Source organism: Schistocerca gregaria, chromosome 2, assembly GCF_023897955.1.
Source record: "Schistocerca gregaria isolate iqSchGreg1 chromosome 2, iqSchGreg1.2, whole genome shotgun sequence".
Lineage (NCBI taxonomy): Eukaryota > Metazoa > Arthropoda > Insecta > Orthoptera > Acrididae > Schistocerca > Schistocerca gregaria.
In genome coordinates, this window is record NC_064921.1 from 506,883,100 (window position 1) to 506,900,835 (window position 17,736).

Below are 17,736 nucleotides of genomic sequence, written 5' to 3' on the forward strand. Positions count from 1 at the left end.
TTGCAGACTATGTCTGGGGGCTGTGCCTGTCTGTGAAAGCCTTTGCGAGATCTTCAATATACAGGACAAGAGCGTTATAGTGACTGCAGATATATCGTCCCTGGGTGGTGAGGCTGTAAGGGACGAATTTTCTGGTGTGGAAGGAATGACAGCTGTTAAAATGGGAGTACTGTTGGTGAGTGTAATGTGGGCAGAGATGTGGATGGAGCAATTGGAGAGGTGGTGGTCAGCATCAAGGAAGGTGGCACACTGGGTTCAGAAGGACAAGGTGTAGCGGATGGAAGAGAAGGGGTTGAAGTTGTGAAGGTATAAGGATAGGGAGTCTTGGCTCTTAGTCCAGATCTTTAAGATATCGCCAACAAACCTGAACCAGAGCTGGAGTTTGGGAGGCTAGGAATGTTTCCTCTGCATAGCCCATAAACAGGTTGGCTTAGGAGAGTGCCATGCATGTGCCCATGGCTGTGCAGGGACTTGTTTGAATACCTTCCCTTCAAAGGGAACCAAACAGTTTCTGCACCCTTTGTCCTGTAGCCTTCTCCCATTTCACATCACATGCCCCACAATCATTGTGCTCACTCTCTGCCAATGCATCCACCAGTTATTCCCCTCTCTGCTCCTCTCCTTGTCCGCTCACCTCCCCCTCCCCCTTCTCCAAAAGCACTCGACAGCCTTGCCCTGCCACATTCTCCAGTAGTCCCTGCAGCCTGCTCCACCAGGCAGCCCCCCCCCCCCCCCCCCTTTCCCGATCCCATTCCCAACACAACAGTTACAATCTGGCTGGGGCAGCTGGAGATAGCAGTCATGTGTGCGTGAGGTGTGCATGCTTGTGAAAATGTGTGTTTTTCCTTCTTTTCTGAGGATGGCTTTGGCTGGAGGTTAGTGTGCAACAGTCTTTTAACTGTGTCGGTGTGCAACTCAATGTGCCATCTTTATGGTAGGCAGAAACCTATCCTTTTCATAACTGTTGATGTTACAACCTGGACTTACCACTGTTTGAGACCAGGTGTAATCTCAGTCATGACATTTTACATTCTGTTTTTGCCATCTTATGTTTTACTGATAATCAGAGGTACCAATGACACTAATGTCATTAGATGCTAGCATACTAACCAACAACTCAAAGCCATCCATTACTTCTAAATCTACATATATACCCTGCAAACCACTGCGAAGTGCATGGAAAAGGGTAACGAGCGTTCTGACACACACTAGGCTTTTCCCCCATTCCTATTGCATATAAGCTGTCAGAGACAGCAAAGGACCTGGAAGAGCAGTTGAAAGGAATGGACGGTGTCTTGAAAGGAGGATATAAGATGAACATCAACAAAAGCGAAATGAGGATAATGGAATGTAGTCGAATTAAGTTGGGTGATGCTATGGGAATTAGATCAGGAAATGAGACACTTAAAGTAGTAAAGGAGTTTTGCTATTTGGAGAGCAAAGTAACTGATGATGGTTGTAGTAGAGAGGATATAAAATGTAGACTGACTATGGCAAGGGAAGCAATTCTGAAGAACAGAAATTTATTAACATCAAGTATAGATTTAAGTGTCAGGAAGTCCTTCCTGAAAGTATTTGTATGGAGTGTAGACATGTATGGCAGTGAAACATGGATGATAAATACTTTAGAGAGGAAGAGAATAGAAGCTTTTGAAATGTGGTGCTACAGAAGAATGCTAAATGTATGATGGGTAGATCACATACCTAACGAGTAGGTAGTGAATAGAATTGGGGAGAAGAGAAACTTGTGGCACAATTTGACTAGAAGAAGGGATCGGTTCTTAAGACATGTTCCGAGGCATCAAAGGATCACCAATTTAGTATTGGAGGGCAGCATGGAGGCTAAAAATTGTAGAGGGAGACCAAGAGATGAATACACTAAGCAGATTCAGAAGGATGTAGGTTGCAGTAGGTACTGGGAGATGATGAAGCTTGCACAGGATGGAGTAGCAACAAACCAGTTTCCGGACTAAAGACAACAATAACAACAACAACAACAACAACAACATAAGCATAAGAAATATGACTGTTTAAAGGCCACTGTGTGTGCTGTAATTAGCTTAATCTTATGATCACAATCGCTACAGGAATGCCAGGTGGGAGGTGCAAGTACATTTCTAGATTCTGCATTTAACATTGGTCCTTGAAACTGTGTAACTGCCACCTATCTCCAAGCTTCTGGCAGTTCAACTTTATTAGTGCTTTCATCTCACTCTCCAGCAGTCTAATTAAGATGTGACTATTTGTGCTGACTCAGGCTGTATATGTTGTGTATCACCTGCTAGTCCCATTTTGTGTGGTTCACACACACTTAATTAACATTTGATGAAGTGTCACCCAAGTGTTTTCTAACCAGTCTTATTTGTAGGGTGACTGCAATTTCCAGCATCCTGTCAATGAACTGACAAGTGTCCACTGAAGAAGATGCAACAAATTGATTAAAGAAAGTGAATACACTATGCTTGTTCATCCTTCACTGGTGCATTACTGTGCTTTATGGGATCCTTATAAGACAGGACTGACAGAGGACACAGAAGATGTCCAAAAAAGGACAAATCATTTGTACTACCATGAAACAGTGCGGAGAGTGCTATTGGTATGATATGTGAGTTGGGGCAGCAATCATTTTAAAATATCATTTTTCATTAAGGCAAGATCTTTTCATTAAATTTCAGTCATCAACTTTCTTCTCCGAATGTGAAACCATTTTGTTGATGCCCACCTACAGAGGGAGAAATGATCATCGCATTAAAATAAGAAAAATTAGAGTTTGTACAGTATAATTAAAGTGTTTTTTTGTGCTCTGTTTGTGATTGGAACAATAGAGAAATAGTGTGAAAGTGGTTTGATGAACCCTCTGCCAGATACTTAAATGTGAATTCGAAAGTAGTCACGTAAATGTAATTGTACAGACAATAAGTCTATCGCATCCAGATTTTTACTCATCTGTCTTGAATTTTTGTGTTGTTTTTTGAAAATGTCCTGAATCTGATTAAAATTAATATAGGAACCTATGCTACAAATCAACTAAGAGAACTATGTGAAAAAAGAGGTGAAGATAATTTTCCCAGTTTTATACAGAAATTGTTACAAATAATTAGAAACAATGAAGAAATATTTGTTTCTTACCAGTTTTACTGTTGTCTTTTGAGCTGTAATATGCAAGGCTAATCAGTGCTGCTGCTACTTTTTCCATTTGTTGAAGTAGAGGTGCAATATTACCAGAACTTTTTTTCAGCCTCTCCACCATCTGTTGTGCACCAATAACACGGGACTGAAAGAGGAAACAGAAACTGAAATAAATAGCTTGGTTGAATAACTTGAAGACGTTATTACAGTCCAACAACTGGCACCAAAATTTTGATGATTCAGCCCAAACAAAATTTTTCAAGATAACAAAAATATGTTGGACTACAAAGTCAAAAATTGTGAGGATGCTATTACTGTTTATTGCAGCTGAGCACTGTACTGATTAAGTTGTTTTACTTTCTGGTATTATATGCCATTGTACATTTTCCTTCTGATATCTAACAAGTGAAAGTAGTGTAGTGAAATTTCTAAACTGTGAGATACATATAGGTGTTTATATACTGATTGAGACACTTTTTAGATAGGGACAACTGTTAGCTTTATTCTTAAAAAGACTACATGCTAAGGAGGCAACTGTGTGGTACGTAATTAAGCGATATGCAGCAGTGACATAACATGAACCAATTCACATGCTATGGAATCGTAATCCAAGAAAGCATGATAAGCCTTATGTTGAAGGGAGATGACGGGAGACTGGATTCATTGCCCAATAAAATATTGATTATTTGGGGTTCTCCCTTATTTTATCAACTATTACAGACAGTCAAAAGGAACAAAAACCATGTACTTAGTAGCATCACTGAACCTTTTAAGCGAAATAACATAGTTATCCCTGGTGATGATATCCAATTTGTGTGAAATTGGTGGACCTTAGGAGAACTTTAAATGCTCTTTGTGTTTCTATATTCAAAATTTTAGCTACAAGCATTGGCACTGCTGCAAGGCTGGTTACAAACTATGCAACTCAGCAACAACGAACAATCAAAGAAAGCCATGTTGAGGAACAGAGACTACTCAAAAATGCCACAAAAGGCTAAATTACAACTGGAATTGGGTAAAAATTGGTTTCTTCTGAATGCGATCTGAGAGGAGGCGAAAGGGAACTGAGCTGAGCATGTGGAGGTGCAGTATTTCTACTTGTATTTTCTTTCATTTTTCTGAAGGTTTTGTATTATCACGAAATAAGGGATAGAGTGTCACTGAAATGATGGAGGAATTGAGGTGGACATCATTAAAACAAAGGTGCTTTTCGCTGTGGCAAAATCTTCTCACAAAATTTCAGTCACTAAATGCAAAAATCCAAATGCAAAAATATTTTGTTGTCGCCGACCTACATAGGGAGAAACAATAGTGGTAGCTGTGAGGCACATTAGCAACCAAAAATATCACATTCATCCAAGCAAAATGTACTCATTCCTTGCACCTCACTTTGCTTCATACTGATCATATTTGAGATGTACTACATAGATACAAACCCAAATTATATAAAAATGAAATGTCTACAGCCATTCTTATGATTTTATTTACTGTGAAGCCACCAGTTTCGGCACTTCAATGCATCATCTTCAGGCCTTAGCAGATGCTAAAGGTGTTATCATGATTCATATATATATGCTGCACCAGTGGCCAACGTAACTGGTTTGTGCTATCGTAACTGTGATGTGAGCACTCCAACTGAGTTGTTGGCCGCTGATGGTTGGTGAGTCCTCATTATCAGCAAAACAAACCATAACAGAAATACTTCTAACAGTCAAGTTCGATGACCACCCAGCAGCAAAGAATTTGGAGACAGAGCTCGTGGGGGCCATGTAACAGCTCAGACAGCATCTATGGGCACCCACTGGCCCAACTTCTTGGTGTCCGAGATTCAACACTGCCAGCATGCGCAAAAACTGCAGTTACTTTGGCCTGCAAGAATAATACATTGGCATCAGCTGGCTGGCACCTTGCACATCATCAATTCTTCTCCTCAGCAATGTATAAGGCTTCCCGGTACAACCATCACTGGTACATCAGATACGAAGATATTGTGGTTCGATGCCAGGCCACATCTACTTGATGGAGGCACAAAGTTGGGTCTGCTCCAGCTCAATATACCAATAAACAGTTTTACTGAAATTCATCTAAACAAACACACAATGTCTGGGTGGGAGAGAAGATGCACCATCCTGTAGCAACGTTTGCCCACCTCTCATTAATAGACAGCAAAACTGGCACATTACATCATGCAACTGATTGTTCAGGAATAACTTAATCCCTTTCTTTCAAAATTAAATTCTTACTGTGAGAATCACTGATACTGAATATAATTTGTCTTTTTTTTAAAATTTTATTTTAGTGCCTTTCATAACCTCCATATGATTTTACTGCAGCTGAATGGAAATCATTTGACGCCTAATACCCAGCTGATGCATTCCTGCTGGCTGAAAAAGACAGTTTCATACTGTTTTTTCTCCCTCATCCACCATGGATCTTGCCATTGGTGAGAAGGCTTGCGTGCCTCAGCGATACAAATAGCTATATTGTAGGTGCAACCACAATGGATAGGTATCTGTTGAGAGGCCAAACATGTGGTTCCTGAAAAAGAGGCAGTAACCTTCTCAGTAGTTGTAGGGGCAACAGTCTGGATGATTGACTGATCTGGCCTTTAACATCACCTAAAATGGCCTTGCTGTGCTGGTACTGCAAACGGCTGATAGAAAGGGGAAACTACAGCCATAACTTTTTTCCGATGGCATGCAGCTCTACTGTATGGTTAATGATGATGGCGTCCTTTTGGGTAAAATATTCTGGAGGAAAAATAGTCCCCCATTTGGATCTCCAGGAGGGGACTACTCAGGAGGATGTCGTCATCAGGGGAAACAAAGCTGGCATTCTGTGGATTAGAGCGTGGAATGTCAGATCCCTTAATTGGCAGATAGGTTAGAAAATTTAAAAAAGGAAATGGATAGGTCAAAGTTAGATATATTGAGAATTAGTGAAGTTTGATGACAGGAGGAACAAGACTTCTGACCAGGGTTATAAATGCAAAATCAAATAGGGTAAAGTAGACGTTGGTTTAATAAAGAATAAAAAAGTAGGAATGCAGATAAGCTACTATGAACAGCATAGTGGACACATTATTGTAGACAAGATAGACATGAAGCCCACGCCTACCACAGTAGTACAAGTTTATAAACCAACAAACTCCATAGATGATGAAGAACTGAAAAACTGTAGAATGGTATAAAATAAATTAGTTAAGGGAGCCGAAAACTTAACAGTTATGGGGGACTGGAATTCGATAATAGGAAAAGGAAGACAAGGGAAAGTAGTAGGTGAATAAGGACTGAGGGTAAGGAATAAAAGAGGAAGCCGCCTGGTAGTATTTTGCACAGAGCATAACTTAATCATGGCTAACTCTTGGGTTAAGAGTCACGAAAAGAGGTTGTACACGTGGGTGAGGTCTGGAGACAATGAAAAGTTTCAGATAGATTATATAATGGTAAAACAGAGATTTAGGAACCAGGTTTTAGATTGTAACATATTTCCAAGGGAAGATGGAGATAATGACCACAATTTCTTGGTTATGAACTGTAGATTAAAACTGAAAACAATTGCAAAAATGTAGTAATTTAAGGAGATGGGACCTGGATAAACTGAAAGAACGAGAGGTTGTACAGAGTTTCAGATGGAAAGATTCACAAGAACAGGGGAAAGAAATATAGTAGAAGAAGAGTGGTAGCTTTGTGAGATGAAATAGTGAAGGCAACAGAGGCTCGAGTAGGTAAAAAGACGAGTGTTAGTAGAAATCTTTGATAACAGAAGAGAGATTGAATTTAATTGATGAAAGGAGAAAATATAAAGCAGCAGTAAATGAAACAGGCAAAAAGGAAAACAAACGTCTCAAAAATGAGATCGACAAGAAGTTCAAAATGGCTAGAGGACAAATGCAAGGGTGAAGAGGCATATATAACTAGGGGTAAGATAGATACTGCCTACAGGAAAATTAAAGAGATTCCTGGAGAAAAGAGAACCACCTGTATGAATATCAAGAGCTGAGATAGAAAACCAGTCTTAAGCAAAGAAGGGAAAGCAGGAAGGTAGAAAGAGTATATAGAGTGTCTATATGAGGGCGATATACTTTAGGGCTATATTGTGGAAATGGAAAAGGGCGTAGATGAAGATGAAATGGGAGATATGATAATGCGTGAAGAATTTGACAGAGGACTGAAAGAATTAAGTCAAAACAAGACCCCAGGGGTAGACAAAATTCCATTAGAAGTACTGATAGCCTTTGGGGAGTCAGCCACAACAAAACTCTATCATCTGGTGAGTGAGATGTTTGAGACAGATGAAATACCCTCAGACTTCAAGAAGAATATAATAATTCCAATCTCAAAGAAAGATGTTGACATGTGTGAAAATTACGGAACTATCAGTTTAATAGGTCACAGTTGCAAAATACTAACATGAATTCTTTATAGACAAATGGAAAAACTGGTAGAAGCTGACCTCGGGGAAGATCATTTTGGATTCCCTAAAATGTTGGAACATTTCGAGGGATACTAACCCTATGACTTACCTTAGAAGATATATTAAGGAAAGGCAAACCTATGTTTCTAGCATTTGTAGACTTAGAGAAAGCTTTTGACAATGTTGACCAGAATACTCTCTTTCAAATTCTAAAGGTAGCAGGAGTAAAATACAGGGAGTGAAAGGCGATTTACAACTTGTACAAAAACCAGATGGCAGTTATAAGAGTCAAGGGGCATGAAAGGAAAGCTGAGGTTGAGAAGGGAGTGAGAAGTATTGTAGCCTGTCCCTGACATTATTGAACCTGTGTATTGAGCAAGCAGTAAAGGAAACAAAAGAAACAATTTTGAGTAGGAATTAAAATCCATGAAGAAGAAATAAAAACTTTGAGGTTTCCCGATGACATTGTAATTCTGTCAGACAGCAAACGATGTAGAAGAGCAGCTGAATGGAATGGACAGTGTCTTGAAAGGAGGATATAAGATGAACATCAACAAAAGCAAAATGAGGATAATGGAATGTAACCAAATTAAATCAGGTGATGCTGAGAGAATTAGATTAGGAAATGAGACACTTAAAGTAGTTAATGAGTTTTGCTACCTGGGGAGCAAATTAACTGATGATAGTCGAAGTACAGAGGATATAAAATGTAGACTGGCTATGGCAAGGAAAGCGTCTCTGAAGAAGAGAAATTTGTTAATATCAAGTACAGATTTAAGTGTCAGGAAGTCATTTCTGAAAATATTTTTATGGAGTATAACCTTGTATGGAAGTGAAACATGGATGGTAAATAGTATAGACAAGAAGAGAATAAAAGCTTTTGAAATGAGGTGCTTCAGAATAATTATGAAAATCAGATGGGAAGATCACTAAACTAATGAGGAGGTACTGAATAGAATTTGGAGGATCAGGAATTTGTAGCACAACTTAACTAGAAGAATCGATCGGTTGGTAGGACATGTTCTGTGGCATCAAGGGATCACCAATTTAGTACTGGAGGGAAGTATGGAGAGTGAAACTCATAGAGGGAGACCAAGAGATGAATACACTAAACCAGATTCAGAAGAAAGTAGATTGCCGTAGTTACTCGAAGATGATGAAGCTTGCACATGATAGGGTAGAATCAAACCAGTCTCCAGACTGAAGACCACAACAAAAACTGTTTCTTACAACTTAAAAGGAAAAGTTCATTGTTTTTGGCAATCAAATAGGAAAGTCATTCATTTTTCAAGAACTGTTTGTAGTGTTGAATACTGCAAAATTTAGCAAAAACACATTACTAGTAGCAATTGAATAGAGCCACTTTTTATGGAATATCACTTGTCTGAAAACTTACCTCATATATTACTGACTGCATGTCAACTCCACAGATTTCTTTATCTTTGTGTGAGTTTGACAAAGCCAATATCTGCTGCAATGAATGATGAGGATGGTCAACTGCACATTGCTCTGTAATGGGTGAATGACACACCACAAAATTATTTTCAATGTTGATTAAGTTAAAAGATGTAAAATGATTATTTGTAGTCAAATAAAATCATACATTAATACTAATTCAGGTGTTCTTTAGAAGAGATTATGTTCAGTTTTCAGTTACCAATATGACTAGTTTCTTATTCTTTATTGAGTGAGGTAAGTTTTATAAATGATACATTCATAATTACCTATCAACATATTAATTTTTCTGGAGAAAGCATCTTCCATGTGACTCATATGTGGTATTAATTGTGGAAGGAGTGGCAAGAACTTATAACTTGGCACTCTAAATAGACTTTCATTCAGGACTGCATTTAGGTCATTGTGTAATGTGTTTTCTAACCACAGATGTGCCACTCGAAATACTTGTAAATCATGTGTATCATCACATTCCAGACCCAGAATATAGTATCTGTAACACACATAGTTACTTTAATGTAACAATACACTCTTTAGGTTATCTTAATTATACATGAAACAGTGGAATAACATCTTCAGAGACAATACCAAATGAATTTGCAAGGTAGCACAGGAGTCCCTGCTTTCACATTTTCGCAAGTGTATATAACCCAGATACTTCATTATGAACGGTCAAAATGTACGTCATATGGAGTCTTTGTTAGCTTATAACTTGTTACTGAAATGGAACAAAAAGTAGTTAATACTTCTTAAATAATAAACAAGAAGAAGTGAAAAAGATACATCCGGGGGAGGGGAAAGGTGGAAGTAGATGTTTAACAAATGCATTATCTAAGACCACTAGAAAATAATCAGATGAAATAAATTATTTTTGCTACAAGTTCTTCAAGAAGACATCTTCTCAATGTGTTGCTTCCATTCTGGTGTCAGGGAGGTATTACTACTTAGTTCCCACAGCTGCTTCGAACCCACAAAACTTGAAATGCTTGAAGAACTGCTTCTGTTGTTTTGCAGCTTAGTTTTTCACAAAATTTTTGGTTCATTACAGCTTCTGATAAAAATTGTTGGTACCTGTGATATAATTTAAATTATGACAGCAACTGGACTGCAGAGTCATCTTGTTGAGCTATATGCTTTAAGTTACTCTAATTAATTAATTTTACACACACACACACACACACACACACACACACACACACACACACACACAGAGAGAGAGAGAGAGAGAGAGAGAGAGAGAGAGAGAGAGAGAGAGAGAGAGACTAAGGCTAAAGGTCTCTCTCTCTCCCACAATGTATCATGAATTTCGCATCACAAAATGATGATTCTATTATCTTTTCTGTTCTGCAGTTAGGTTCTGGACTTTCGTGTATTATGTCTTCATATCAATTCCCTTTGTGATAGCTATTTGCCTGGTAAACTATAACACTGTTAGTGAATTCCATCTCGTGCAGGGACAACTTCAAAACCTGCTGGCTGAAATTTATTTTGAGGTTCCTGGATCACTTGGTTGACTGACATAACTTAGTTGTCTCTTGTTTCAATGCTCTTATTCTTTCACCATTATTATCTACTACTTACCTGAATTTTGGGCAGGAATGACAATTTTTTTCTCTTTAAATTGTTTATCAGTGTTTGCTGATTTTGTCTAATCTCATAGAACATATTACCTCCGATGAAAATATTCATTCAGATTCTCATTGAGTCTTTTCTTCCAGTGAAGCTGGCTTATAAAGATTTGTAAAACATTTCTATTTAAGAACAGTAGATACTAGCAAATATTATTTATCATATGTTTTCTTTTACTGAAGAAGAGGAAGAAGGAGGAAAGTGGTGGGGTGGGGGAAAGTTTTGGCTTCATTTGAGTTTTATTTGAAGCAATCATGATAAGGAATAGTTTTTTATACAACACAAATGTATCAGACCAATTATGACACCACAAATATTTTATTGAAGACATTTTAATGTAAATTTCTCAGAAATGCTTAAAACATTTTAAAAAGAATCAACTAACCTTATGTTCTAATATGACTGGAATAAGCTTTTCACGTTGATACCAGGGATACCGCTGACTATCACAGATTGAACAGTGGGTAGAAGGGCTACAGTACAGCAAACTTTTTCACTAATTTACTGCTATATGACGACGACAACAACTACGACGACAACAACAACAACCAGTGAGAAGCCATAGCATACAAGACGAATATTTCACTAGGAACAACAGAAGCCACAGCTCCACTAAACTGATGCGCCAAAACGTTACGACTAGTAGTATGCTGCTTCACTTTTTGAATGCAATAAAGCAACGATTTTGCATGGTATGGATTTCACTAATCTTTGGTAGTTTTCTGGAGGCATGTGGCACCAGATGCCTATGCAGAGGTCATGCAATTCCTGTAAATTTTGTCTTGCTGGTTTGTGTGCCCAGAGCTGGTGCCCAAAAGTGTCTCATCGAGTTCAGGTAAGGTGAATTTGGCAAGCAAGACATCAATGTGAGTTTCTGGTTTGATTCTCCAACCACTGAAGAACAATTCTGATCTTATGATATGGCAGTTATCCTGCTAGAACACGCCACTGCTATCAGGGAAGACATCGAGCACAAAGAAACGCAGATAATCTGCAACTGTATTGCTATAGTCCACAGCTGGCTTGGTGCCTTCAATTACTGCCACAGGTTCCATGGAAGCCTGGCATAGTACTGCCCCCACTGGCCTGCTCCAGTGACATAGTGTATGCTTTGCACAGCCATGCAACTGGATGACTGCTTTTCCGAACATGATCATCGACCTGCTGTAATAAAGTGACCAGCCGACAAATTTCCACTGATCCACGGTCCAGTCTTGATGATCCCATATTCAATGCAGTCATAACTAATAATGTCAAGTTAATATGGGAATACTTATGGATTGTCTGCTGCAGGGCTCTATGTTCAACAATGCATCATCTTGAACAGTTTGCTCCACAACACTTGTGCTTGCACAGCATTGCACTCTATTATCAGATTTACCCCACAGCAGGTAAGCCTCCAACCTTCATATTCCATGAAGAGGCATGATAATCAAACATCTTGTCATATATACTCATGTTTTAACAAACTTTGAAACAATTTTCATAGATGATCATGACAGGTAGCATGCAAACAGCTTCACCATTTCACAGTTCCTCATTTCCAGGTGCTGGGCTTTAAGAATCTGTCCAGTGTCAAAACCATTTACATTGACAGATTCCCACATTTGTAACCTGTATTGTTGCTGGAATGATTCCCTGATTCGTCTCTGCTATGCTTATATCCTTTCCTGGGTGTGCCACATGACCATAACACCACAAAGTGGCATTCGATCTCATGATGGGCAGTTCTCACAATGTTTTTGTTCATTAATGCATGCAGCACTGCTCACAGTACATAATAGGGAACAACAAATAGCATGGGTAGCATAGGCATAAAACACTGCAATTGGATGCTCGATACATGTAATAAGAGTAATTTTGATAGGCTCTATGAACTTAAAGCTCTAATTTCAAGTTTTAATATGACTGTTGGGTGTTTACATGAGCCATCAAGCAACCATAGGGAGCTTACCCAACAGAGAAGCTTTAAATGTATGTAATTAATTTACCAAAGTAGCCAATGTACTTGAAAAGAACATGCAAAATTGTTATGAATAGTGTTCGATATCTTTCAGAATGTAGGGTAAATATAAACATTAAAAAAATCAAGCAATGGGAAAAACAGTTGCAAGTTTGGGACACCAGTTAAAGACCACTGCCACGAAGAGCTTTTCATAACCTCAAACTAAGCATCCATTACATTACAGTACCATGTACATTCTAATGTCACTTTGTAAATGGTCAAGCATTTATCAGTGAGTTGGTGTGAAAGCCGTTATGCGAAAATGCATCATGGACATGAATAAAGGAATGTGGGAAAGAGTTTATAAGCTTTAAAGTGGAGCTCACTGCAGCCAGATGTCTCATACTAATCTGAAAGATGACTCCTGCTTAGCTACGAATGTTTCCATACTTGGTTTGGAAGCTTAAGACTGTTTCAAAGTTAAGCCACGAACAACTGTAGAAATGACAGTAACCACGATGCATACATCAATATAGTAACTATGTGGTTAATTCCTTGACTGTTGTTGTCTTAGTATTGTAATGATCTGCCTGTCGCCCACCTCGACTTCAATAAAATATTACATTCTGGTACACAACTTAGTATTTTGTTTGTTTTCATTTCATAATTCATCAGATGACCCATTTACAGTATATGCTACCCTTTGCTAGTATCACTGGAATTATTTCAGTGTTCTCTCTGCCTTCTTCAGGTGGTTTGTTTGTAAAATGAATATTTAGAAAGCATAAGTCTGATGATGACTGGGTCCATAATCTTTATGAAATTTTTAAATGAAATCTTTCCACTTTAGGCTGTTAAAACATGATTCATCGTAACTGCAATTTCAACACTGTCATTTTCAAGCATATGGGATCAATGATATAAAGGTGTGACATGCTGTGTAACAACAGTTGCATGTGGTGGTATGAATTTATTTGATCTTCCATATACAGCTTTCTGACGTGTATGGTATATGGAACAGCAGATAAATTCACACCACCACATGCAACTGATCTTGAACAACATGTCACAGCTTTACTTTATTGAGTGGATTACAACATCCCATAATGCTTGAGAATGAACATATGTCAAAATTGCAATCACAACAACCATTGTCCTAACAGCCTAAGGTGGAATGATTTTATTTAAAAATATTTAGACTGCAGTGATTTGGCAGCTTCTAAAATTGTGTATGTGTGTAAACAAGGTTGGATGATTGAAATGCTGTGCTTAGGGTGATTCTGAATGTATTCTTTTGTGACCAGATGTATGTAGTGATAAGGAATACATTGAAACATCCTGCAAAAATAGTGAACCAAGCAGTAGAAGTGTGATAAGTGACTGACAGAACAGTGAATTTGACGATGAAGTTCAACTGTCTAAATCTGTTTCATCAGAAGGATATACAGAATTTCAAATGGATGTGTTTTGATAAAATCTCCACAGCACCAACAAACTGTTCATTTACTGGAAGTCCAGGTGTGAATCACTATAAAAAATTGAGACACTGACTGAAAAACTGTTTCTGAAGTATTATCCTTAGCTCGAAGCGAGCTCTGGAAAGCAAAGCTGCTAGTCAAATAATGATCTTCTCAGTCCCACTGAAAAATATTTTTCCAAAATGTGTACCAGCTACGACAAGTGCACTGTCTGAATATCAAAAAATATCCAGAACAGAATCACATTACCAACCAAGGGAGTGTGATGTTGGACTGTGTGCAGCTCACTGTTTGGAAATTATCCATAAAATGAAATTTTTAGCTTTTCGTAATTATGGTGTTTTGAACCATTTTTTGAATGAAATGCAATGTAACCTTCAATTAAATATAAATTCAATTATTTTACATTCATCTCCACAATCCCATACATGTCCTGAGAACAGAACACCGCAGAAAACAAATGTGTCACAAACTGAAACTCTCAAGGATTACCACCTGATGACTGTCCTTTCAGCATGACGTGTGTTCAGTTACAAACAGCAAATGTTGTGAAACATCGGACTAACTCTCTTGTATTAACATGTGAAAAATTTTATTAGATGTGACATGTGTTATACTACTACAGACACACAATACTTAGATCAGACTGTCAGTATGTTGCTGCATTATTAACAATAACAATTACTTGATGCCATTTGATGAACAAAACCAAAAACATATTTTGATGCCTCCAAAACAAAACACCAGCTTTTCAGGTCTACATCTATATCTACATCTATACCTATGACCTGCAAACCATCATGATGTGCATGGCAGAGGGTATGCCCCATTGTACCAGTTATTAGGGTTTCTGAAGTGCGGGAAGAATGATTGTTGGAATGTCTCTGGGCATGCAGTAATGATTCTAATCGTATCCTAACAATGCCTGTGTGAAAGATACATAGGGGGTTGTAATACATCAATAGAGTAATCATTTAATGGTGGTTTTGAAACTTCCTTAATAGACTTTCTCGGGATAGTTTACATCTGTGTTCAAGGGTCTGCCATTTCAGTTTCTTCAGTATTTCTGTGACACTCTGCAATGGATTAAACAAACCTGTGATCATTAGTGCTGCCCTTCTCTGTATACATTCAATATTCCCTGTTAGGACTATCTGGTACAGGTCCTACACAGTTGAGCAATATTCTAGAACTACTCACACGAGTGATTTGTAAGCAATCTCCTTTGTAGATTGATTGCATTTCTCCAGTATTCTGCCTATAAACTGAAGTCTGCCACCTGCTTTATCCATGACTGAATCTATGTAATCATTCCATTTCATAAACCTACAGTGTGTTACACCATCGTATTTGTATGAGTTGACCAATTTCAACGGTGACTCACTGATACTATAACCATAGGAAACTACATTTTTTCGTTCTGTGAAGTGCAAAATTTTACATTTCTGAACATTAGAGCAAGTTGCCAATCTCTGCACCATGATGAAATCTTTTCAAGATATGAGTGAATATATATATGCAGATTATTTCAGATTGTACTTCATTATAGATAACTGTGTCATCTGCAAAAAGCCTGATGTCAATATTAATATTGTCTGCAAGGTCATTAATATACAACATGAACAGCAAGGGACCCAACACACTTCCCTGGGGCACACCCGAAGTTACTTCAACATCTGACAATGACTCTACATCCCAGACTACATGATGTGTCCTCCCTACCAAAAAGTTCTCAATCCAGTCACAAACTGGTTGCACCCTGTTCCCTAGATGCCACAGGAATAGCCTCTTCAACATGTTGAATGAAGCCATCTGACATACACAATGAATGCATCTGGTGCCCTTTCCTGTCTCTTGATGTCATTTCCCTAAGGGCTACCATCATTTGCCATACGTTTGAATGGCCGATGGTTAACAGGCTCCTCATGGCATTGGACAAAATAGTTTTCCGCTCACCAGGTGAAGTGACCCACTGGGTCAATTTCAGTAAAAGACATCACCTCGAACTTGTTGGTTAGAGAGATCAATACAAAAGCCTATGTAAATGATTACTCTGTAACTCCAATTTAAATCTTTCGCAGGGGGTTCATAGAACCACTTTTAAATAATTTCTTGGGCATTTAACTCTCCAGTAGAACATGGGAGGAATTGACACCTAAATCTTTCCATGATAACACTGATTTCTCTTATGACATTGGCTATTTTTCCCTATGTAGGTGGGAGTCAACAATTTTTTTTTCCCCCGTCTGAAGGAGAAAGTCAGTGCCTGAAATTCTGTGCAAAGGTCTTGTTGCAATTTAAATCGTCATTGTTTTGATTATTACCATCCCTATTTGTTTATCATATCCATGACACACTCCTATTTTGTGGTAATACAAAGTGACTTGCTCTTCTCTGAACTTTTTTGACATACTCTGTCAATCCTATCTGGTAAGGATCCTATACCGCACAGTAAAACTCCAGAAGAGGACAGACAATTATAGTGCAGGCAGCCTCTTTAGTAGGTTTGTCATGTCTTCTAAGTATTCCATCAATAGAAAGCAGACTTTAGTTTGCCTTCCTCACAGTATTTTCTATGATATGCTTTGATTTTAAGTGGTTTACAATTGTAATCCCCTGCTACTTAGTTGAACTGACAACCTTAAAATTCTTGTTATTTATTGTGTAACGAAAATTCAACGGAATTTTTGGTACTCATGTGGAGGACCTCTCAATTTTTTCTTGTTTATGCACCATGCATATATCTTGTGGAAATTATTTAGCAATTTTTCTTGATTTTTTGATGACTTTAACATATGGTATACAACAGCATCACCTATAAAAACCTAAGAGGGTTGTTCAGACTGACTTGTTTCTATAGACTAAGAACACCCAACAGTTCATAAAACTTTCTTGGGGAACCCCAGAAGTCGCTCCAGTTTCACTCAATGATTTCCCATCAATTACTAAAAACTGTGCAGTTTCAGGCAGGAAATCATGAACACAACTGAGACTATGCTCCATAAACACACAATTTGATTAGAACCCATTGTGAAAAATAATGCCAAAAGCCTTCTAGAAAACTAGAAATATGAAATCAATCTGAGATTCCCTGTTGATAACACTCATTAGTTCATGTGAATACAGAGCAAATTGGGTTCACAAGAATAACAATTTTCTGAATCCATGCTGGTTATGTGTCAACAGACTGTTTTCTTCAAAGTATTTCAATACAATGGAGCACAGTATTTACAAAATCATGCTACTAATCGAAGTCACAATGACAGTCTATAATTCAGCAGATTACTTTTATTTGTTTTCTTGTATATTGGTGTAATCTGTGCCACTTTCCAGTCTTTAGGAGCGGATCTTTTGTCATGCAAGTGGTTTTATATGACTGCTGAAAATGGAGTTATTTGATCAGCATACTCCAAATAAAACCAAAGTAGTATAAAATTTGGACCAGAAGATTATCTTTATTAAGTGACTTCAACTGCTTTGCTACACTGAGGGTATCTTCCCAAATAGTCATGTTACATGTGAATCATTACGTTTACAAGAAAATTCTCAAAATCACAGCAATGTTCAACATAAATATATTTCCAAGGGTGCCTATACAATAGTTTGTAGTGAGGGGAATGTGGGGTGGGTTGGGGTGGGGGGAAGGGGTAGATCTGGCGTATGCTGTATTTTTAATACTTTGGA

At 38.0% G+C, this 17,736-nt stretch overlaps 1 protein-coding gene across 3 annotated transcripts in view; it reads right to left on the minus strand.

Moving 5' to 3' along the window:
* The window catches only part of LOC126328921 (serine-protein kinase ATM), a 458,551-nt gene that overhangs the window by 81,842 nt on the left and 358,973 nt on the right, over nucleotides 1-17,736 (minus strand). For all 3 annotated transcript variants that reach the window (XM_049996079.1, XM_049996081.1, XM_049996080.1), the window contains 3 exons: nucleotides 9,270-9,493; nucleotides 8,942-9,054; nucleotides 3,130-3,274 (listed from right to left, as the gene is read on the minus strand). In XM_049996079.1, coding sequence (XP_049852036.1) covers nucleotides 3,130-3,274; nucleotides 8,942-9,054; nucleotides 9,270-9,493 — 482 coding nt within the window. The remainder of the gene's footprint in view (nucleotides 1-3,129; nucleotides 3,275-8,941; nucleotides 9,055-9,269; nucleotides 9,494-17,736) is intronic.